General features: G+C 45.8%; 1 protein-coding gene across 1 annotated transcript in view; it reads left to right on the forward strand.

The window, feature by feature from the left end:
* The window catches only part of ccdc88c (coiled-coil domain containing 88C), a 249,097-nt gene that overhangs the window by 156,662 nt on the left and 68,206 nt on the right, over positions 1 to 24,229 (forward strand). Inside the window, exons 13-17 of the mRNA XM_072568054.1 lie at positions 1,455 to 1,639; positions 3,802 to 3,939; positions 6,367 to 7,428; positions 14,302 to 14,429; positions 19,587 to 19,728. Coding sequence (XP_072424155.1) covers positions 1,455 to 1,639; positions 3,802 to 3,939; positions 6,367 to 7,428; positions 14,302 to 14,429; positions 19,587 to 19,728 — 1,655 coding nt within the window. The remainder of the gene's footprint in view (positions 1 to 1,454; positions 1,640 to 3,801; positions 3,940 to 6,366; positions 7,429 to 14,301; positions 14,430 to 19,586; positions 19,729 to 24,229) is intronic.

A 24,229-nucleotide genomic window follows, 5' to 3' on the forward strand; every position in this document is an offset into this window, starting at 1 on the left:
TTCATGATGTCACAGAGCGGCTACTGAGAGAGGGTGAACACCCAGGGGTAACGGTTCAAATTGGTACCAGTGACTTGAGCAGGAAGGGGAATGTAGTCTTACAATTTAGGGAGCTCGGCAGGAAACTAGCAAGCAGGACATCAAATGTAATAATCTCCAGATTACTCCCAGTGCCAAATTCAAGTGAGTATAGAAATAGGAGGGTAAGGCAGATGAACAGGTGGCTGGAAAGATAATGCAGGAGCTGGGGTTTAGATTTCTGGGTCACTGGGACTGACTCTGGGGATGTTGGAGGGGTTGCTTCTGAATAGAGCTGGGACTGAGTTCCTTGCAAGGTGTTTTGATAGTGCTGTTGAGAGAGCTTTAAACTAATTTAGCAAAGGTGTGGGAACCAAGGGAGAATAGTAAAGGGTTGGCAAAATACTCAGTGATACATTTGGCAGCAGCAGAGTGGGTAGCAAGTTAAGGTAAAGTCAGAGTAAGGAAGGTCTAAATCAGGGTTGTTTTTCCTGTGTGTGAATGCACAGAGGAAATAAGATTGGGGAGTTACAGGCTCCAGTTGCATTGTGGGAATATGGTGATGTGACTGTTCTTCAGATCAGTGATGGTGAGGCCAATGAATGTTGAGGGGCAATGGTTAGATGCCCTCCTGTTGGAAATGGTCACTGCCCAGCGTGTGTGTTATTGTGAAGATGGCGTGATTTTATTCTGAGGGAACTTTTAGCTGAGTACTCGCTTTGCTAAAAGTGTAGATGTCACTGTGCTATCTCCCTTGATTGTAGAAATGCTGTTTACCTGCAATGAGGGTATTTGCAGAGTTTTATAAAATTGACATTGACTCAAACAGAGATCTGAATGTTGAGAGTTGGTAAAGGGAGGTGTCTGTAATTGAGAATGAAAAGTTCAGCTTTTAGATTGTGACAATAGCGTTCTATGTTCAGGTGCACAGCTCTAGCTTTTCTCATTTTCAAACTTATAAAGAGACAACACCTAAGTAGGAGGCCATTCAGCCCATTGAGTCCCACTTTTCTTGTTTCCCACCACCATAATCCTGCAAATCCCTACTGCAGCCAATCTTAAGTATTATTTTGCAGATCCTCATGTTAACATCCTGTTGGGGACCATTAACACTCAAAGGGAAACCTGATCTGATACTGGGATCTGAATGCATCAATTTGATCATTTCTACCATCGCCCCAAGCCCCACAAAGTTGTCTTCATGTTCCCCTTAAGCCTGTAAATATTTTCTCGTGTTTTTTTTAGCTAATTCCCTTTGAAACGTTATTCAGTCAGCTTGCGTCACTCACCAGGCAGTGCATTCCAAAACATTGTAACTTCTTCTTCCTTCTCCCAATGATGTCTAGTCACTGACTGACCATTTCTGCTTGGTTTCCTTTATTGAATTTGCTGCCAATTTCAATCTGTTTGTAACGCGTGTCTAATCTTGCTTGCAGCTAGCCGCAAGTCATTTGTGCTTGAGATGAATGAGTCTGCGTCGAGCCGGATCCTGAAGCTGGAGAAGGAGAATCAGAGTCTGCAACATGAGGTTCAGGAGCTGCAGCAAGCTTTACTGGGCGTGGAGGAGAGCAATGCCAGGATCGTGGAGCTAGAGAAAGAGAGCGAGCTCCTCACCGTCCAGGTTTGAAATGGGCACGTGGATGTTTGGCTGCGGTCCATTCTAAAAGAGGCTTTTCAAAAAATAATTCATTCATGGGATCGCTGGCTGGGCCAGCATTTATTACCCGTCCCTAGTTGCCCCATGAGAAGGTGGGGGTGAGCTGCCGCCTTGAACCGCTGCAGTCCATGTGCTGTAAGTAGACCCTTAATGCCGTAGAGAGGGAGATCCAGGATTTTGACCCAGCGGCAGTGAAGGAACGGTGATCTATTTCCAAGTCAGGAAGGTGAGTGGCTTGGAGGGGAACTTGTAGGGAGGTGGTGTTCCTGTGAATCTATGTAGAAACATAGAAGATAGGAGTAGACCACTTGACCCTCCAGCCTGCCCCACTATTCAATATCATCATGGCTGATCAGCCAACTCTGTTCTCCCATACTGTCTGGTCCCTTTAGCCCCACTCTCACACCCAACTTCCTCTTGAAATCATACAATGTTTTGGCTTGATGACTTTCTGTGATAATGAATTCCACAGGTTGACCACTTTCTTCATGAGGGTATTTCTCCCCATCTCAGTCCAAAATGGCTTGCCCCATTTTCCTTAGACCCCGTGACCCCCTGGTTCTGAGCTCCTTGCTCATTGGAAACATCCTTCCTCTACCCACCTGCTGCCCTCACCCTTCCAGGAGCTAATGGTTGTGGGTTTGAAAGGAACCTCGTGAAGGAGCGTTGGTGAGTTGATGCAGACGGTGTACACTGCTGTGACTGTGCGCCGGTGGTGAAGGGATGGAAGGGGTGGGCGAGATGTCAGCTAAGTGGGCTGTTTTAGTGCCCGGTGGGGATGAGCCTCTGTGAAACAGCATGTGATGACTTTTAGATCCATGCTACTGGGCAGTTAGGGCCTCAGTTTGACCTCTGAAAGGAAACGATGACAGCTCCAACACTGCAGCACCCTCTCAGCCCTGCATGGATTGAGGGCACAAGACACTCGAGTGAATCTGAAACCACCTGATTCCAAAGGGAGAGTGCTACCCAACCCTGGCACTGGGCATTTGTGGTGAGGTCAAAGGTCACATTCCAGTAGCGGATGTATTTGCCTCTGTACCATCTCCTTTGAGGGGCAGCGGGATGCAGAAGCTTTTGGCTTCAGAAATGTTCAAAAGCAGTTAGAAACAAAACTGCGCTGGACTTCAAAACCACCCCTTGCAGGTTCTCCTGCGGCACCACTCATTGTCCTGACTTGGAAATATCACTGTACCTTCACTGTCGCTCAGTTAAAATCCTGGAATTCCCTCCCTAAGGGAATGGAGTCTGGCTTCCAGAAGACAGCTCGCCATCACCTTCTCAAGGGCAATTAGGGATGGCCAATAAATGCTGGCCCAGACACCCCATGGAGAAAGCAGATACCCTCACCCCATTGTCCTACCCAATATTTATTCCTCACCGGAGGCACTAAAATCACATGTTTGAGTAATTATCGTGTTGGTGTCAGTGGAATCTTGCTGTTCACCACTTGAACGCTGCTTTTCGCAAGTTACAACTGCAGCCATTGAGGAGCCGCTTCATTGGCTGTAGACTGCTTTAGGATGTCCCATTTAGTTAGAGACAGAAAAACTGTAGGTGATAGAATCCAAAGTAGACAAACAGGAGGCTGGAAGAACACAACAAGCCAGGCAGCATCAGGGGGTGGAGAAGTCTCTAAGTTTGTACCACCGCCAAGTCTTTTCAAAGGATGCCCACGTTGAAGAAGTTCTCTGCCTCCCTCAGCCATGGACTCAGTCCCTTTCGCATTGCCAAAGCACCATGACCTCACCATTCCTCCCCTCCGCCCCTCCAAATGACCCGCCCTTCCAGCTACCAATCGGATTCATTCCTCCCATCGACCGACCAGGTTGTACCTACCACCTGTACTCACCGATCCCTACCTCACCACTCCGCCCTTCCCCTACCCATAACCCACCCCCACCCCCTGGTGTTTGCAGCTCCCCCCACACCCACCCTCCGTCCTGAAGAAGGCTTATACCCAAAAATTGACTTCTTCAGCTCCTGACGCTGCCTGGCTTGCTCTGTTCTTCCAGCCTCCTGCCCGTCTACTCAGGATGTCCCATGGTTGTGAAAGACTGCTACAGCAATGCAGTTCTCTCTTCACCATTGCCCAAGCCGGTTTCTGACCATCACTTTGTATTCAGGTGCAGAAACTTCAATCTGAACTCGATCAGGAGAAGCAGAGTAACCAGGATTTGGGAAACCTGAGTGAGGAGCTCCTACAAGACAAAACCCAACTCAGGGAAAGCTTGGAGACCCTCCGAGCTGAGAGAGAGCGACAGGTAACACCAGGCACAACTTGAAGGTGTTCACTATGATTTTCCTCAGATGAAAGAAGAGTCATATCGAGCTCAAAATGTTAACTCTGTTTCTCTCTCCAATGATGCTGCCATACCCGCTGGGTTTTACCAACGTTCTGTTTTTGTTTCTGATTTCCAGCATCTGTAGTGTTTTGTTTTTATTTCACTTAATAATTGTTGCAGCAGCTCATTTAACATCACCGTCCTACACACACCCAGCTGCACTACTGTAAAATGTATTTAGCTCCTGCTTCATGCATTGCGGTAAACTCTGCCTTCAGACCCATCATACTCTCTCTGACTTACATCCAGCTCCCTATCTGGCATCACCTTTAAAGATGACCTTGCCTCTCCCTATCTCCCTTATCCACTGCAGCCCTGTAACCTATTCAGGTGTCTGTACTCCTCAAATTCTGGCCTCTTGAAGCGGTCTCTGATTTTAAACACTCCACCACTGCTGGCCCCATCTCCAGCTGCCTCAGTCAACGTTCTGAATTCCCTCCATACACTTCTCTTCCTCCTGCCTCCTTCCTCCTTTCAGAAGCTCCTTAAAACAACTTGTATGATTCAGTGTCAAGGTGGGTTGACCACACTCTCGTGAAATTCACATCTTAGGACAGTAATTGCTTGGTCCCAGGGCTGATCGTGATTGTGGATGTCATTACATTGAAATGGACACCGCGCTATTAGATACAAGAAAATGGGAATAACTAAAAGCAGGCCATTCGGCCCTTTGAGCCTCTTGGTGACTTATGAATGTACCCTCTGTCTCGAGGACTTAAAGAGCTGCACAAGCTAAACGTGGACAGCCAGGAGCTAGTTTCCAGCAGTGTGCCACTGCTACCCAATTGGCAGGAAAGAATTTGAGCAATCTTAGGGGAGTGGGTATGTCAGTCTGTTTCTGTGTGTGGGTATGTGGGCATGTCCGCCTGTCTGTCTGCGTGGGTGGGTATATCTGTGTGTGGGTGGGTATGTCTGTGTGGGTGTGTCTGCCTGTCTGTATCTGTGGGTATGTCCGCCTGTCTCTGTGTCTGTGCATGGGTATAATCTGTGTGTGTGTCTGTCTGTCTGTCTGCATGTGTGTGTCTCTGTGTGCGTATGTGTGTGAAAAAGTGTGGCTGAGGATTGGCTTTCAAGGTTGAGAATCCCATCAATGATCTGCATTGACACAACACAGCCTGCACCTGAGTGCCTGGTGACTGTAATGGATACAGATAATCTTCACCTTGCTGCACAATGAGGCCATGTGACTCTGTGGGACACGCCCTGACTCTGACCCATAAGGCCTGTGTTGAAGTCTCACTCCTGGCATGTTGACCATGGAAGGAGAGTTTATGATATGGTTTATAAGGGTGATTATCAGACTGTTGATCCTCCCACACTGGGTACATTGTGTTTCCAAAAAGGAACTTTTTTTTTAAAACTCTGCAACACGGAAACTGAAGGGGAACTGAACTGTTACGACCAGATTTTACTGTAAATCAAAATTTTATTCTATAGAGTCACAGAACCTGAATTCATTAATGCCTTACTATCAAAAGCAAACATCGAATAAATAGCTGATGGGTGTTGGGTTTTTAAAGCATCTGATTTTTCTGTACTAGACTTTTGACTAACAATAATCGACAACTGAAGAAATATTTCCCTGTTGTCCATTTTTAAACAAGTAACTATCTGTCCAATAATCGACAATTTCCAGCTGATAACAGTGTGTGTGTTGGAACACTTTAATCTCCTTCTGCTCTAGTCCGCTAGGAGGTCAAGTGTCTCCTGTCTGTCCTTCTCTTTCTCCTTGCCTTAGATTCAGAGAACTTTATGGAACAGTAGGAGGCCATTCAACTTGTTATGCCTGTACTGGCTCCTTGAAAGGCTGGTAATATTGGATCGTGCACACTCTGCTGTCTCACCATAACCCTGCCAACCAGCTGCCTCCAACGACATGTCGGATCAGCTTTTGGCTGTTCCTACAAAATCCAAATCGAAGAAATATAGCGGTACAGAAGAGACCATCCAGCCTATCGTGCCTGCACTGAGCTTCTATTACTTAGTGCCAACCTCCTGCCTTTTCCCTACAAACTAATTTTATCCAAGTACCCGTCCAGTGCCCTCCTTTATATGCCTCAATTGAAGCTGCCTCCACCATATTTCCTGGTAGTGCATCCCAGACCCTAACTCCTCGCTGGGTGAAAATGGTTTTCCCACATCACCCTTTCTTCATTTGCATATTAATTTGCATTTATTGTGAATCCGCTAGCTTTGTATTTAATATTTGGGGAAAAGATAATGGGTTGGAAACATTCTGACATGTTTTACTTCTGAGCTTGTGTTGAGCAACGTGAACACTGAGTTTTAGTTTTAATGTAGATATGCTGGCTGTTTCTGATACTTTCTCTTATCCCTCGTAACCAGGTAAAAGAACTGGAGGAAGAGAATGAACACTTAAAGCAGACGGTCTGTTCGCTGAGGGAACGTTCTCAGATCAGCGCAGATGCGAGAGTGAAAGACGTCGAGAAGGAGAACAAAATACTTCATGAGACAATCACAGAAACGAGCAGCAAGCTGGCCAAACTGGAGATTGAAAAGAAGCAAGCCCACAAGGAGCTCCTGCACTATAAAGAGAAGGAGCAAAAGGCAGAGGAGCTGGAGAAGGATGTTCACAAACTTGGGAAGGAGAATGAGCAACTTCAGAAGCAGGTGGTCTCTTTGAGGTTCACGTGTGAGAATGTGGAACAGGAGATTTCAAACCTTGAGCTCGAGAACAGCAAACTCAAGAAGTCTCTCAATAGTTTGCAAAACTTGTCGATCAAGTTGGAGACAGTGGAAAAGGACAATAAGCAATTGGATGAGGAGAACTTAGAACTAAGGAGGATGGTGGAGACGTTGAAGTTCACGAGAACAAAACTGATCAAAGTGGAAATGGAGAATCGAGAACTGGAAAAGGAGAAGGATGACCTGAGGAAAACTGTGGAAGTGTTGAGGGCCTTGACTCGGAAATCTGAGCGATTGGAAATGAGCTACCAAAGCCTGGATTCCGAGAACCAGAGACTTCAGCAGGCGCTAGACAACAGCAATACAAAGATCCAGCAACTGGAGAAGGAGCTGCAGGACACTGAGAATGAGAATCATGTTCTGCAGAAGAACTTGGAGGAGCTGAAGATATGCAGCAAAAGACTGGAGAAATTGGAAAAGGACAATAAGGTGTTAGAGCACGAGGCTGCACAACTCGAAAAGGACAAGAAGACTTTGGACAAAGAGAACAAACGGCTGTGGCAGCAGGTGGAGCTGAAAGATGCAATCCTTGATGAGAATAGTCAGAAACTGTCGAGCATGGAGAAAGAAAAGAGAACACTAGAAAAGGAAGTGGGCAGGTACATGGAGACCACAACCAAGGTGAAGGAACTGGAAGTGGACAATAAGGAACTGTTCAAGCAAGCTACAATTAACAAGAGGACACTTGCAACACTGAGGGAGGTAGGTGGAGCTTCGTAGTTCCTCAGCTTGGTATGGTCCCTTTCACTTGGACTAAATACGAGCACATTCTTGAAGTGCAATGGTCCAGTTCACTCACTCCATGTTACTGAGGATTTGACAAAAACCTGTTGTAGCCTGGAGCTAACGGTAGTGATGGTAGAGGCTCCCAAATCTTTTCCAAGTCACTGACTGGGAATCTCTCCAGTCCTTGTTGGATTTGCAGTTTGATACTCAACCTGGTTAGCCGTGTCAGGAGCACCACCTTCCCCTTGGACATTGAGTCCTGGAATGGGGCTTGAACCCAGAACCTCGAGCTCAGTGATTGGGATATTACCCACCGTACCACCACCTCCTTTGGCTGATCCTCCTGTATCAAGCCTTGACTCTGCTTGTGTACTGAGCCAGGCAGTGTGTATATGCTAAGTGTGATCCGGAACCACCCGGGCTGCCAGTTTCTGTCAGTAGGGGGCAGGCCTCAGGAAAGGTACATGCTGGGATGGGATTCCCCGAGATCCTGCCATTGAGGCTGATTAGCTCAGTTCACTAGGTGATTGGTTGAGAATAATGCCAGTAGCACATGTTCAGTTCCCATTTGGGCTGAGGTAGACTTGCTAGCTGGCTGTTTGTCTAACCTGTGGGCCACCAGGTAATCAGTTGTTTCTCTCTGACAAAGAAAAGATTCCTACGGTCTCATCCACCTACCTTTTCTATGTGCCTCTCGACTCCTGACCTGAAAATGGAGAGAAGGTATTTTAACGCTTAAAAAACTCACTTGATTGGCACCTGATCCATCATCATGAACTTTAATTCTGTCATCAGAAAGGGCTTTTGCCCGAACTGTCAATTCTTCTGCTCCTCAGATGTTGCCTGACCTGTGCTTTTCCAGCACCACACTCTTGACTATGATACTATCTCATACATATGGTTCTGTTCGCTGAGTTGGGAATTTGTGTTGCAGATGTTTCATCCCCTGTCTAGGTGACATCCTCAGTGCTTGGGAGCCTCCTGTGAAGTGCTTCTGTGATCTTTCCTCCGGCATTTGTAGTGGTTTGAATCTGCTGCTTCCGGTTGTCAGTTCCAGCTGTCCATTGCAACGGTTGATATATTGGGTCCAGGTCGATGTGCTTATTGATTGAATCTGTGGATGAGTGCCATGCCTCTAGGAATTCCCTGGCTGTTCTGTTTCGCTTGTCCTATAATAGTAGTGTTGTCCCAGTCAAGTTCATGTTGCTTGTCATCTGCGTGTGTGGCTACTAAGGAAAGCAGGTTGTGTCATTTCGTGGCTAGTTGGTGTTCATGGATGCGGATCGTTAGCTGTCTTCCTGTTTGTCCTATGTAGTGTTTTGTGTAGTCCTTGCATGGGATTTTGTGCACTACATTGGTTTTGCTCATGCTGGGTATTGGGTCCTTTGTTCTGGTGAGTTGTTGTCTGAGTGTGACTGTTGGTTTGTGTGCTGTTATGAGTCCTAGTGGTCGCAGTAGTCTGGCTGTCAGTTCAGAAATGCTCCTGATGTATGGTAGTGTGGCTAGTCCTTTGGGTTGTGGCATGTCCTCGTTCCGTTGTCTTTCCCTTGGGCATCTGTTGATAAAATTGCGAGGGTATCCGTTTTTGACGAATACATTGTAGAGGTGTTCCTCTTCCTCTTTTTGTAGTTCTGGTGTGCTGCAGTGTGTTGTGGCCCTTTTGAATAGTGTCTTGACGCAACTTCTTTTGTGTGTGTTGGGGTGGTTGCTTTCGTAGTTCAGGACTTGGTCTGTGTGTGTGTGGCTTTCCTGTAAACCTTTGTGGTGAATTCTCCGTTCAGTGTTCTCTGTACCATCACGTCTAGAAATTGGAGTTGGTTGTCCTTTTCTTCCTCTCTAGTGAATCGGATTCCTGTGAGTGTGGCGTTGATGATCTGGTGTGTGTTCTCTATTTCTGTGTTTTTAATGATTACAAAGGTGTCATCCACATATCTGACCCAGAGTTTGGGTTGAATTTGCTGTAAGACTGTTTGTTCTAATCTTTGCATTACCGCTTCTGCTATGAGTCCAGAGATGGGTGAGCCCATGGGTGTGTTGTTGATTTGTTCATATATTTGGTTGTTGAATGTGAGGTGTGTTGTGAGGCACAGGTCCAGTAGTTTGAGTATGCCGTCTTTGTTGTCTGTTCTGTATGTCCAGCAGGTTGGCTATTGTTTCTCTGGCTAGGGTTTTGTCAATAGAGGTGAACAGTGCCGTTACATCAAATGAGACCATAGTTTCTTCCTTGTCTATGTGTATATTTCTGATGATGTCCAAGAATTCCTGTGTTGACTGTATAGAGTGTCTGGATCCGCTGATCAGGTGTTTCAGTTTCTGCTGTAGTTCTTTGGCCAGTTTGTGTGATGGTGTCCCTGGTAGTGATACTATGGGTCTGAGTGGGATGTCTGGTTTGTGCACTTTAGGTAGTATTATAGGACAAGCCAAACTGAGAACAGCCAGGGAATTCCTAGAGGCATGGCACTCATCCACAGATTCAATCAATAAGCACATCGAGCTGGACCCAATATATCGACCACTGCAACGGACAGCTGGAACTGACAACCGGAAGCGGCAGATTCAAACCACTATAAATGCCGGAGGAAAGATCACAGAAGCGCTTCACAGGAGACTCCCAAGCACTGAGGATGTCACCTAGACAGGGGACGAAACATCTGCAACACAAATTCCCAGCTCGGCGAACAGAACCACAACAACGAGCACCCGAGCTACAAATCTTTTCACAAACTTTGAACTATCTCATACAGTCATACAGCCTCTATGACACTCTCCCCTTTTTACCCTCCCCCACACTACCGCCAACAGCGTTAGTGCTTCTATTTTCCCCAGCACCCATGTTGTGTGTGCGTAGGTGTGAGACACAGTGAAGGACAACAGGTGTATAAATCTTTGTTCATTTTCCACCACCAGGAAGAAAGGAAACACTCGAGTGGCCGGTGGCCAGCAACGCCCTTCTCATCAAAGGGCAATGCTGTGTGATCAAACAGTGAAGGGGGAGGGCAGGGATTAAATCAAAATAGGAGGGGGGAGTAAAACATTCCACTCCTTGTGGTGCCCACTCTCCCTGAACAGCGCGAGGGTATTGGTAGACACAGTGTGCTCCTTCTCCAGGGACACCTGGGCACGACTCAACCCTTTTATGTCAGCCAGGGCTCCCTGTTTGGGTCAGGTTAACATCCCTATTCAGGGAACTCTGATAAGGTCCAGCTGGCTGATCACCTTACAGTCACTACAGAGTTATGTTCTAATATTCAACCGTGATCTCTTTGTCAGATTCAGTCCTTTAGTTTTTGAGGAGAAATTTGGGAATTTGCCTGTCAGAAGATGATACGTTCGGTGCTAGCATTTATAGTATTCAGAATCACAAAATGGTGAGATTCTTAAAGGGTAATAAATGTGGGTGAGTTGGTGAGCGGAATTTGGCATTGAGGAGACACCGTACAAACCTGATAAAAATCCAGGTTGGTCAAACAGTATGCGGTACAGGTATGGATAAAGAAAGAGGTGGAATTGGACAGTACACTGCATAGAGGAATAACGGTCTAATTCCGAGACCGGGGCACTTTGCGAAATGCGTATGTTGGAACATTTTCGGTCACTGGGAGCAAGAAGAGAAAAACCAAACAGCGTGCTGCACTGACCAGACGAGGAAGGCAGATGCTTGTGGGTCAAGGCGAGAGTTGGATGGAATCCAGCTAAAGTTGACTCTGACCAGACCAAACTTCCAAGTGTTCCTTGTCACAGTGTCATACATCACGGAGACAGACCCTTTGGTCCAACCAGTCCATGCCAACCATGTTCCCAACTAAACTCATCCCACCTGCCTGCACTTGGCCCATATCCCTCCAAACCTTTCCTATTCATGTACTTATCCAAATATCTTTTTAACTTTTGTAATCATACCCACATCCACCACTTCCTCTGACAGTTCATTCTACACACTCTTTGTGGGGGGGCAGAAAGGTTGCCTCTCATGTCCTTTTTAAAACTTTCTCCTCTCACTTTAAAAATATGCCCCTAGTTTTGAACTCCCCCCATCCTAGAGAAAAAAAACCTTGCATTCACCTTACTTATGCCCCTCATGATTTTAAAAACCTCCATAGATCACTCCTCAACCTCATGCTTCAGTGAAAAAAGACCTCGGCCTATCCAACCTCCTCCTTAAATCTCAAACCCTCAATTCCCGGCAACATACCGGTAAATCTCTTCTGAAGCCTCTCCACCTTAATAATATCCTTCCTAAAACAGGGCGACCAGAACTGGACACTACTCCAGGAGAGGCCTCACTAACATCCTGTACAACCTCAACATGACGTCCCAACTCCTACACTCAAAGGTCTGACCAATGAAGGCAAGCGTGCTAAATGCCTCCTTAACCTATTATTGACACGTGATGCAAATTTCAAAGAATTATGTACCTGAACCCCTAAGTCTTTCTGTCCACCCAGGGCCTGACCATTAATTGTTTAAGTCGTGTTGTTTGTTTTATCAACCCTGTTCCCAAAACCATTCAAGCCTGAAAGACACTGCGGAGAAGAGGATGGTGCCAGAGGATTGGAAGGAGAACTGGAGGGATACTGGTTCTTCAGTTGAAATGACTCAGAGGATCCATGTGCGTGTGTGTGTGTGTGTGTGTGTGTTTATTGCTAATCCTAACTACCCAGAGGGACAGTTAAGAGTCAGCCACGATGCTATGGGTCTGGAGACTTATGTAGGATGGACCAGGTAGGAACAGCAGATTTCCTTCCCTAATCGAGATTCATGAACGGGTGGGTTTTTTATGACAATCAGCACTGGATACCTGTCAATACCAGATTGTTTAAATTGAATTTTAACTTCAAGTTGGGATTTGAACCCATGTTGCCAGAACATTAGCCTGGGGTCCCACAGTTATTAGTGCCAATGCCATGAAGATTTGGGTTGTATTGTGAAGAATCAGTTTACATGAACTGTAAAGGAGTGTTGAGGTTTGTTGTCCATGTTGATTGCAATATCTGGTCATGTAAATCATGTAAATCTACCACACAAACAATCCTTCCAATCTCAAATCTCCCCTGCACTTTGTTAAATTATACCCCTGGCCTATATCCAAGTGAATTGTGTTTCCATGTGCTAAGAATTTGATCCTCCATTATTGTCATCATTATGTAACCAATGCAATGTTGACTATGAGCATCTATAATAAAGGGATGCTGATTTCTATACTTGTTGCCTCTCAATAGTTCATCTTCACTTTGAAGTTATGACCCAAGTGCCTGAGTAAATAGAATGCAGCAACTCTGCCACTGTGCTACACTTTAGCCTCCTGCCATTCTTCCTCATCAAGCCATCAGCATAACCCCGCACTCCCTTCATCTCCTGATTTAGTTCCAAATGAATCTCGATTATTCACCTCAACCACTTCCTGTGGTCACCAGTTCCGCATTTGCACAATTATCTGGGTAGAGAACTTGTTCTCGGTTCCCTATTTGATTTTTTTCTTTTCCGTGAATATTTTGGTTAGTTTTGTTCTTTCCCACGAGTGGAAATACACAAACAGTAAGAACGACCCAGTCCATCACGCAAACCAACCTTCCATCCACTGACTCCATCTATACTTCCCACTGGCTTGGGAGAGCAACCAACATCATCAGAGACTCCTCCCACCCCGATTATAATCTCTTCCAGCCTCATCCTTTGGGCAGAAGATACAAAAGTTTAAACACATGTACTGACAGATTTAAAAACAGATTCTTCCCTGCTGCCATCAGATTTCTGAATGGACCACTCAAATTTCAAATTTAAACACTGATCTTGCTCTGTGTACCTTCTCTATGGCTGTAACATTGTATTTCTCACTCTGTTCTGTTACCCTAATGCACTTTGTATGATATGATCTGCCTGTGCTGCACGCAAAACAAAACTCTTAACTGTATCATTTGACAATAATTAATCAAATCAAATCAGATCAGTCCATCAAGCCTGTGCTGCCATTCCAGATCACAGCCAATCAATCACTGTCCGTGTCGCTAACTTTCAAATCTTTTCATAAATTTAGTCATAGAGATGTACAGCATGGAAACAGACCCTTCGGTCCAACTTGTCCATGCCGACCAGATATCTCAACCCAATCTAGTCCCATCTGCCAGCACCTGGCCTATATCCCTCCAAACCCTTCCTAATCGTATACCCGTCCAGGTGCCTTTTAAATGTTGCAATTGTACCATCCTCCTCCACTTCCTCTGGCAGCTCATTCCATACACATACCACCCTCTGTGTGAAAAAGTTGCCCCTTAGGGGTTTCATATCTTTCCCCTCTCACCCTAAACCTATGCCCTCTTTACCCACCCCCCCACCCCAGGGAAAAGACTTTGTCTATTTACCCTATCCATGCCGCTCATGATTTTATAAACCTCTATAAGGTCACCCCTCAGCTTCTGACACTCCAGAGAAAACAGCCCCAGCCTGTTCAGCCTCTCCTTATAGCTCAAATCCTTCAACCCTGGCAACATCCTTGGAAATCTTTTCTGAACCCTTTCAAGTTTCACAACCTCCTTCAGCTAGGAATTACTCTTCAGAGTTTGCTTTTCATGAGAAAAAGAGACCCTGCCCCTTACGATAGGACTGACCTTGGAGTTCTGGTATTGTCCTCATCAGTCTCTTCTGCACCCTCTCCATGTATCTGAATTAAAGTATGGCTTTTGGAGGTCTGTGTAGTACTCCAAATGCAGAATGGACATCTGCCTTAGGTGTCAGATCTGCTCTGTTTTATTTCCTCTTGACCCCTCTGGTTACTGGGTTAGCCGTATGCTCAGTATTGCTCAATTAACTGTTTAACTTCAGACTGACCGAATCTGTACATCTCTATCCCAGGAACTGGTCCATGAGAAACTGAAGAGCCAACAGATGTCAAATGAATTGGAAAAGCTTAACTATGAATTGGAGAAAATTGGTCTAACAAAAGAGCGACTGCTGCAGGAGGAACACAACAGTGATGATAAGTATGAGAGCCCCCCTTTCTGTTGGAGTAGTTTGATTCCATGATGCATTATTTAGTCTTTCCTTCATTAGCTGCCACCCATAGAATAGTTTGTAGTTAATGGGAAGTGTCTATGAAACGTAAACAAATGACTTTAGGTTTCACAGTCTCGTAAAAAGAAATCTAATTGAAGGGATTAAGCCCGAAACGTCGACTCTCCTGCTCCTCGGATGCTGCCTGACCGGCTGTGCTTTTCCAGCACCACCCTCAACCCTGAATCGTTATTTGGTCTAACATTTGTTTACACCGTGACCTATTACAAGCATATACTTCCTGACTCAACCACAACGTCAGTGCACTTCTCTCCATTTCTGTTTTGAAGCAACAGTCTGGCTGTATAATTACACTTCGCTGTGGTCATGTGAGATGGGATTAGAATCCAGTCCTCTTGGCCCCAGGGTTGGAACAATACCATTGTATCACAGGACTCTTGAGGAGGACCCCATTTAATGCCCTTCTCTACACATCATTAAATATTGTTCATACGCAAGTTACACCTGGAACGTATCTGTCAACAAATACTGAGCAGGAATGCCACCTAATAATATAAGACAGCATTAGAAACTTTTCAAACTGTCAATTTAATGAGAAAGGAACATTGATGTTGATTAGGGTGAGGTGATACACTCTAAGGAAAACTGGAATCAGTGACTGTACCCTTGAACTTGCAAAATTTGAATGGGGGAAAATAGGCAAGAGGTTAGAGACAGAGGTAAATACCATTGCAAAAGACTTTGCTGGTCAGAAAAGCTTTCTAAAAATGCCAACCAGCTTTAGGATTTATTTCTAGAGGTTTGTTTGAGAATGTAACTAGTTGAACTGATAAGGGGGAAGTCAACTGGGTGGTGTTTAGTTGGACTTTCAGGTTTTTGATCAGGTCTGACGTAAGATGTTAACATGAGAAATTAAAGTGCAAGGCACTGAGGGGTTAGTGTACTGACCTGGACAGAGAACTGGTCTGCACACAGTATTCTAACAGGACTAGACAGGGTGAACACAGGAACATTATTGCTGACGACCCAGGAGTCTAGAACCAGGAGCTATGGTCTGAGGATATGGGGTAGACCATTAATGGCCAAGAGGAGGAGAGATCTCTTCACCCAGGGAGTGGGGAGCCTGTGGAATTCTCTACCACACAAGGTGGCTCAGGCTAGGGCACAGTGTTTTCAAGAAGCAATGGGACGTGGTTTTTGAGGCTGGAGGGATTGTGGAGATGTGGGGAGAAAGTGAGAGCAGAGTGCTGACTTGGATGGTCAGCCGTGGGCAGGTTGGGTGGTGGAACAGGCTCGAGGGGCTGAATGGCCTGGTTGTGCACCCATTTCCTATGTTTCTGTTGCATGTAAACCAGAAGGAATCTGTGGAGTCAGTACAGCAGAGAGAGAGGCCATGCCAGTTCTCTGGAGTAAATGTTCAGGGCTTTCAAGGAATATAAAACCCAAGAGTTTCTTGTCTGCAGTTGGTGGTGGCCTGGCTGGAGAGGCTGGTTAACCTGATGGGGTTGGTGCAGGAAGGGGTTAATGTGGGAAACACTGAAAAATGTGTTGCTGGAAAAGCGCAGCAAGTCAGGCAGCATCCAAGGAGTCCTTCTTCAGGATGGGCTTATGCCCAAAATGTCGATCCTCCTGCTCCTTGGACGCTGCCTGACCTGCTGCGCTTTTCCAGCAACACATTTTTCAGCTCTGATCTCCAGCATCTGCCGTCTTCACTTTCTCCTCCTTAATGTGGGAACGTCTACTTGAGGAGCTTCAATGGGGAAGCTCCAACCTGGGGCCAGAGATAGAATGAAGCAGGAGGTTGAACTCCGGTCAGAGCCTGTTTGAGGGACACGGTGCCAGGAAGTGGGTGGCACAGTGGGGGTGGGGGAGTGTCTGCTGGGAGCTCCCAAACTCTGACCCCCCCTCACCCCCCCCCCCGAGGATCCTATTCCTCTCGTACTCTCCCTGCTTCTTCTCACTCATCTCCAACCTATCCCTTGCCGTTATCACAGGGTCAGCCCATAGCTCCTCCAACAACTTCCAAACCCACAACCACTTCCATCTAGAAGGACCAGGTCAGCAGATATGAGAACCCCACCCCCCTGCAAGTTCCCGTCCAAGCCACTCGCCCATCCTGACTTGGAAATATATTGCCATTCCTTCACTGTCACTGGGTCAAATTCCTGGAATTTCCTCCCTAATGGTAAACCTACATCTATATGGACTGCAGCGGTTCAAGAAGGCAGTTCCTACCTTTTTCAAGGGGGCGACTCGGGATGAGCAATAAATGCTGGGCCAGGCGACGATGCCCACATTCCACAAGTGAATGTCCATATCAGCACAAGCTGCTCTCCAGCTGCCCATGATTTGGGTCAGCCCCACGCCTAGGCCATTTACCCCAGCAAGTGGTATCAGTGACACAGGGCCCATAGGTTAGTCTGCCTGAGATAGTTGTCCAAGATGTAGAGAACACCGCCATCTGGTGGCCATGTCACAAACTGATCAAGTTCTGCTTCCACAGCATCAAATATTTGAAAGGACTCTGCCAACAGTGAATTTTTCTTGAAGCTTAACATGAATTTACATGTAATTGCACCTTTTGTGTTCCTCAGCTGAAGCCAAAGTGATCCTGTCCTTTCCATCTCTGGGACATCAAAGAAAGATCAGCAGGAGTAGGCCATTCAGCCCTTCAAGCCTGCCTCACTCTTCAGTATGATCATGGCTGATCATCTAACTCCATACCCTGTTCCTGTTTATTCCCTTTCTCTCTCGTCAGTAATGTTCCTCTGAATCAATACTAAAACTTGGCTTCCTTTTCCAACTTGGTATCCAGGTCTTTGTATCATACACAGACCTGCCTTTCTTTGAGCCAGTTCACCACGTCATGTTTCCATGTGGGTATCTGCATCTGTAACCATCTTTATTTATCACACTACTTGTAGTTCTGGTTTGGCTGTACAGACACGCTGTGAATTTCTACAGTGCAGAAAGAGACCATTCAGCCTGTCAAATTAACACCAACCCTTTGAAGAACATCCCACTCAGACCCAGACCCCACCCTATACCGATAACTCTGTATTTCCCACAGCCAATCCACCTAATTGGCACATCTTTGGACTATGGGAAGAAACCAGAGCACTCGGAGTAATCCCACGCAGACACTGGGAGAATGTGCAAACTCCACACGGTTAGTATAGTTGTACAGCACAGAAACAGACCCTTCAGTCCATGCCAAAACTAATCCCAAACTAAACTAGTCCCACCTGCCTGCGCTTGACCCATCTCCCTCCAAGCCTTACTTATCATGAACTTATCCAAATGTCTTTTAAGCATTGTAACTGTGTCTACATCCACTACTTCCTCTTGAAGTTCATTCCACACACTAACTGTATAAAACAAAAAAGTTGTTCTCATGTCCTTTTTTAAATTCCTCGTATTGAAATCCCCCACCCTAGGGAAAAGACACATGCCATACACCTTATCTATACCCCTCATGATTTTAAAAACCTCTGTCAAGTCGCCCCTCAACATCCTATGCTCCAGTGACAAAAGTCCCAGCCTATCCAGCACCTGCCTTTAACTCAAACCCTCCATTTCTGGCCACCTCCTGCTAACTCTTTACTGAACCGTCTCCAACTTAATAATCTCCTTCCTATAACAGGGTGACCAGAACTGAACACCGTACTCTAGAAGTGGCGTCAGCAATGTCATGTACAACCTCAACATCACATCGCAACTCCTATACACTGAGCAATGAAGGCAAGCATGCTAAATGCCTTCTTAACCATCTACACGCGATGCAGACTTGAGGCTGGAATTGAACCCTGGTCTCTGGTGCTGTGAGGCAGTAGTGCTAGCCACTGTGCCATCCCTAATGTTCTAACTGCCTGTGGCCCTGGTTAAATTTGTATTTATGTGTTTGTTTTTTGATGTTATAATCTTCACAGATTCAAGGTGTTTGAATGAGGCTGTGGGATACCACAGGAGTGATTGGCATAAATGTTGTTCATGTATGTCCAGCAGCAGCTATTTAATCGTAAACACAGAGCCTGTGAAAACAGGAGAGAGTTGCAGCAATTTCTAATGTAGGTGGTGTACGTTTTTCTGCGAGCAATATGTTTTGCAAAATGCTTGCTGATTCCCAAGGAGAACTGAGCAATGTAGGGGAGGAATTGAATGCAAGAGTTATGAAGGTTATGCTTCAGTTATGTGGGGCACTAGTGAGACCACATCTGAAATAGTGTGTGTACAGAATCGGTCACTTATATAAGGAAGGACGTGAATACATTGCAGGCAATTCAGAGAAGCAGTACTTGACTAATTCCTGGATTGGGTGGGTTGTTTTATGTGGGAAGTAGTCAGGCTAGTTCAGGATGGTAAGATGCGATTTGATTAAAACCAATAAACTTTTGAGGTGCCTCGTCAAGATGGGCGTGGGAATGATGTTTCCACTTTTGGGGGAACCTAGAACGAGGGGTCACTGTTTAAAAATAAGGGGTCGCCCATTTAAGATGGAAATGAGGGGTAAATTTGTCTGCTTTCCTGAAAAGGTGGTGGAAGCAGAGCCTGCAATACTTTTTAACATAGAGTGAAATATTCTGAAAGGTAAGGGCAGAAGGGGTGAGGGTAAGTGGGAAGGTGGTGTAATCAATTCAGCTCGGTCAAGGTCAAACTTGGATTTCTCAGCTGTCTTTGGGTAGTTGACCTCTTGTGTTTTTGTGATTTTTCTCCAAAGTCGCTTTTGTTTTCTCTATAAAGATCCCCCCCTGCCAACAACTGGCACTCTGGGGTCCTAACATTTAATGTGATCAGCTCTGTGGAATACTGTCGCCCATTCCCCAGTCAGCATAAATCTCAAAAGCTGGAAACCGGTCCTCCCCTGAGAGTCTCTAACTCTATGTTGGTCCCCATCGCCATCAGCTCCTTCTCAGAGGTTTGTCAGGTGGCGGGGTTTTTTCTAGTTGGGAAGTGGTTGTGTGCGAGTGTGGGGAGAGAGGAACTGGAGGAATGGGGAGGCTGGGCTCTCTAAAAATCAAAGGAGCTTTCGCGCCTCCAACTTGATATGATTGTAAACTTCACCCAAACATCACGGGACTTCAAATCACAAAATAAAGCAAGCCTCATTCCTCTTTTTTTTCTTTCAGCAAGTACAAAATCTTGGAGACCAAGATAGAATCAACACTGAAGAAAACACTAGAGATTAAAGAGGAGAAGATTCAGGCGCTCGAATCGAGATTGGTGGAGTCTAGCAACCTGAACCAGCAACTACGCACAGAACTGAGCACGGTAAAGGCCATGGAGTTAATCAACCAGTGATTAACCACTGATTAAACAGCTAGTGGTCGCACTGGGAGGGAGGGGCCAAGTGGTCACACTGGGAGGGGGGAACAGCCAGTGGAAGTGCTGTGAAGGTCAGTGATCTCATTGTACAACGGCTCCTTTAGCAGACAGTGGGAAGGGTTAGCATTGATTCATTGAAATGTGGATTGGATGGGTTATCTTTTCAGTAATACCTGGGACGTAATAATGTGAATTGTTTGAGACTGGGCATGAATGAGGGTAACAGGCTGAGCAGGAACAGCTGACTGCTACTTCTTAAAATTCTCCACAGCTAAGAGTTACTCTCAACTTGGCACATAGTTAGGGGAGTGGGCAGACGGGTAGCAGGGGTGAGGTGTGAGGTAATGCACTTTGGTCAGCAGAAAATGAAGGGCACAACACTAAAAGGTTTGCAGGAGCAGAGACCTATGTAAACCATTAAAGGTGGAGAGTGCTGTAAATAAACCTGGAGAAGTTCCCCAGAAAATTAAGGTTTACATGAGATTTGATAGAGGTGTTCAGTATGATGAGGGGTCTGAACAGAGTAGATAGAGAGAAACAGTTCCCATTGGTAGTGGCTTCAGTAATGAGAGGGACTAGATTTAAGGTCATTGAAGATGGAGACTGGAGGAGAATCTTTCTCTTGCAGCAAGTGGTTTGGGTCTGGAATGTGGAGAAGGGAATCATATCATTATCCAAACAGGAACAATGCACAGGGCTCAGGGCAGCAGCTCGGGAAATGGGACGAAGTGCATTGTTCATTGGAAGAGCTAGTAAAGGCACAATGGGCTGAATGGCCCCCTTCTGCACTATAATAATTTGTGATTCTCTTCTAGTCTTTAATCGTCTCTCAGTTCCTGCGAATCTTTGCATCTGCACTGTATCGCTGAAGAGCTCCCCCCACCCCCCACCCCCCCCACCTCTCCTCCACCTTCACAAGTGTGACAGGTCTCCCCTTGATCGGCGGGTAATGCCAAATCTGTGATCTGCATTCCAAACTGAGTGGCAACATTGAATACCAGTGAGGTGGTTATGATATTGGAAATTAGCTCATATCACAGATTGAGAAGTTGCAATTGTTTTTTTCTGAAATCTAGAAATAATGAGCTCTGATCAAGAAAGTTTGATTTTCTTTTTATTTTGCGGTTGATATTGCTAATCCCTAATTAATCTGCCTTGAATTGTGCAGTCCCAGAACACCCCAGTGTTGTTGGGGAGTGACTAACATTGAATGGAATACAGGAAAGATCTGCAGGTTTCTGTATTTAAGAACACAATTCATTACAAATAAATAGTTTCTGGCTACAGATAAACAATTATGAACCATTGGCACATAACTCCATTAATTAAAACTCTAAAACCCTCTATGAAACCCCACAGACACATACATACACATACATGCGTGCATACACACATGCATCTGCACACACCTGTGTGTCTCTCTGTCTCTCTCTGTCTCTCTCTCTCTCGTCTCCGTCTCTCTCTCGTCTCTCTCTCTCGTCTCTCTCTCTCGTCTCTCTCTCTCGTCTCTCTCTCTCGTCTCTCTCTCTCGTCTCTCTCTCTCGTCTCTCTCTCTCGTCTCTCTCTCTCGTCTCTCTCTCTCGTCTCTCTCTCTCGTCTCTCTCTCTCGTCTCTCGTCTCTCGTCTCTCGTCTCTCGTCTCTCGTCTCTCGTCTCTCGTCTCTCGTCTCTCGTCTCTCGTCTCTCGTCTCTCGTCTCTCGTCTCTCTCTCTCATGTTTTCTGGGTGGGGGTAAAGACTGGGAAGGCAGTGTGATGGCCCCCCTTCATAGTGTTCACAGAGGTGGTCCTTTTGGTTTGCTGCTCTTCAGTCCTCGAAACTGAACAAAGAACAGTACAGCACATGAACATCCCCTTCAGCCCACCAAGACTATGTTGATACATGATGCTTTTCTAATCTAAAACCTTTTTTCCTCTGAGGTCCACACCCTCTATTCCCTGTCTGTTCATGTATTTCTGCCGAGCTGCCTCTTCGATGTTGCTGTTGTTACAATCTCCACCACCTCCTCTGGTAACGTATTCCTGGCACTTGCCACCATCTGTGGAAAAAAAACCTACCTTTCATATCCACATTAAACATGCCCCCTTTTTACCTTAAACCTATGTTCCCAAGTAATTGATATTTTTATCCTGGGAAAAAGACTCTGACTATTCATTCTATCCAGGCTCATGGTTTTGTAAATTTCTACCAGGTTGCCCCTCAGCCTTCGATGTTCACCTGAAAACAGTCCAAGTTTGTTCAATCTCTCCTTGAAGCTAATACCTTCCAAACAGGCAACAACCTGGTAAACCATTTCTGGACCCTCTCCAAGGAGTGGCAACCAGAACTGGACACAATATTCCAAACGCAGCCAAACCAACTTCCTCATGAGTTGCCAATGTTTACACTCTATGCCCCAATCAATGAAGGCAAGCATGCTATTGGTCTGACATGCTCTTATCTACTTGTGTTGTCATTTTCAGGGAACTGTGGACCTGTATACCCCTCTGTACAGTGATACTTCTAAGGATTCTGTCATTTACTGTATACTTCCCTCCTCTATTAGATTTTCCAAAAATGCATCACCGGACATTTGTCCAGATTAAATTCCATCTGCCATTTCTCCACCTAAATCTCCAGCCTTTCTAAATCCTGCTGTATCCTCTGGCAATCCTCCTCATTATCCACAGCTCCTCAACCTCCTCAATCTGCAAACTTAGTAATTAGGCTGTCTACGTTCTCCTTCAAATCATTTGTATATATTTAATAGAACAAGGTTCCCAGCACTGATCCCTGCAGAGCACTGTTCTCCAGTCAGAAAAACATCCTTCCACTGTTGCTCTGTCTTCTATGACTAAATCAGTTCTGTATCTATCTAACCAGCTCACTGCAGATCCCACATGGCTTCATCTTCTGTATCAGCCTGCCATGAGGAACCTTGTCAAAGGCCTTGTTAAAGTCCTTACAGCCAACATCCACTGGTCTGCTCTCCTCTTTGTCACTTCCTGAAAAAACTCAAATCAAGTTTGTGAGACAGGACCTTCCCTTCACAAAGCCAAGCTGCCTATTATTAATGAGTCCAGTTTTCCAAATGTGAGTAAATCCTTTCCGAAGAATCTTCTACAGATACTAAGAACTAGGAGCAGGAGTTGGCCATTCAGTCCCTCGAGCCTGCTCCACCATTCAGTACACGAATAGATAATCTCACCTCAGCGTCACTTCCAATTTCCTGCCTACTCCCCATAACCACTCCAGCCCATTACTTCCACTTGCTTGCGGGAGGCACAGAGTGACTGGTTCACAATTTATAAAATTTCTGTCTTATTGGTTAAAAGCTACAGTTTACAGCAACCGCTGGGTGAAGATAAACTGGCTGTCTTCAGGGTTGAGGTGATTTACTGCACAGTGAAGCTCAGCATCTTCCTTCTGGAAGTCCAATGGCTTCTGTCTAATCATTCACTCTCACAAGCTGTTCAGCTGCCTGGCAGCCAATCACACAGTTGTTGGCAAGCAGACAGTCTTTATCATTGGTCTGGAGAATGGTGTCCAGTTGTCAATCAGTTACTTGTTGCTGGCCAAACCTACCTTTGTGTACACACACCTTTTGAAAAAGTGCAGTACTCTTTACCGCAATCCTTGGTTTTAAGGTCATAAGTTTCAAGAGCAAGATAGGTCATTCGGCCCCTCGACCCATTCAGTGGGATCCTGACTGATCAGATATTGCTCACATTCCATTTTCCTCGTCTCTCCTCGTAATCCTCAATTTCCCAACTGATCAAGAAACAAGGTCTCTGCCCCACAGCTGTCTGTGGCAAGGAGTTCCAAAGACACTCAGCCCTTTCCCATTAGGGATGTGGGGGGAATGAGTGCTGAATGTAGCAGTTCCATGTAACAGTCGGTGCTTTGTCACACTGAGCTTTGCTGCCCCTGGGTGGGGGAGTGATATTCCACATTTACTTTGAATCTTTCTGATTGCAGCTCCTCGTTAGTGTTCATGGAGGGGATGCTCGTATATTTCTGGTTGCACCCCGTATGGAGAGGAATGGGCAGGTCGGAGAGACCCCTTGTCAGCCTGCACCCAGGCCTGGCCAAAATGGCCAATAACAGGCCTGGGCAGAGGCCTAGGGAGGGGCGCATTTGTCTGCCTGCCTGCCCCTTTATTACAGTCACCTTCACGCTCAAGGTGTCCAATGAGAGGGAGCGTGCACCGACACAATAGAGACCTTTTGAGACCATTTGGCACAGCAAGTGTGTCTTCAAACAAGCTAATGTTAATTTGATTTGATAAATTTCCAATCGCCGTTTGTAAGGGGGTTAATTGTTAGTTTGTATTTTTCTTGCAGTGCCCCATCAGCTGATGTCTAACCTAATTTTGGGTGGGTTAAAAGAATAGAAAGTGCTTCATCCTGGAACACCATGGGCCAAGGAATTTATTCCCAACAGAAGTAACAACTCGATCACGAAGTCTGA

This window comes from Chiloscyllium punctatum, chromosome 4 (genome assembly GCF_047496795.1).
Source record: "Chiloscyllium punctatum isolate Juve2018m chromosome 4, sChiPun1.3, whole genome shotgun sequence".
Lineage (NCBI taxonomy): Eukaryota > Metazoa > Chordata > Chondrichthyes > Orectolobiformes > Hemiscylliidae > Chiloscyllium > Chiloscyllium punctatum.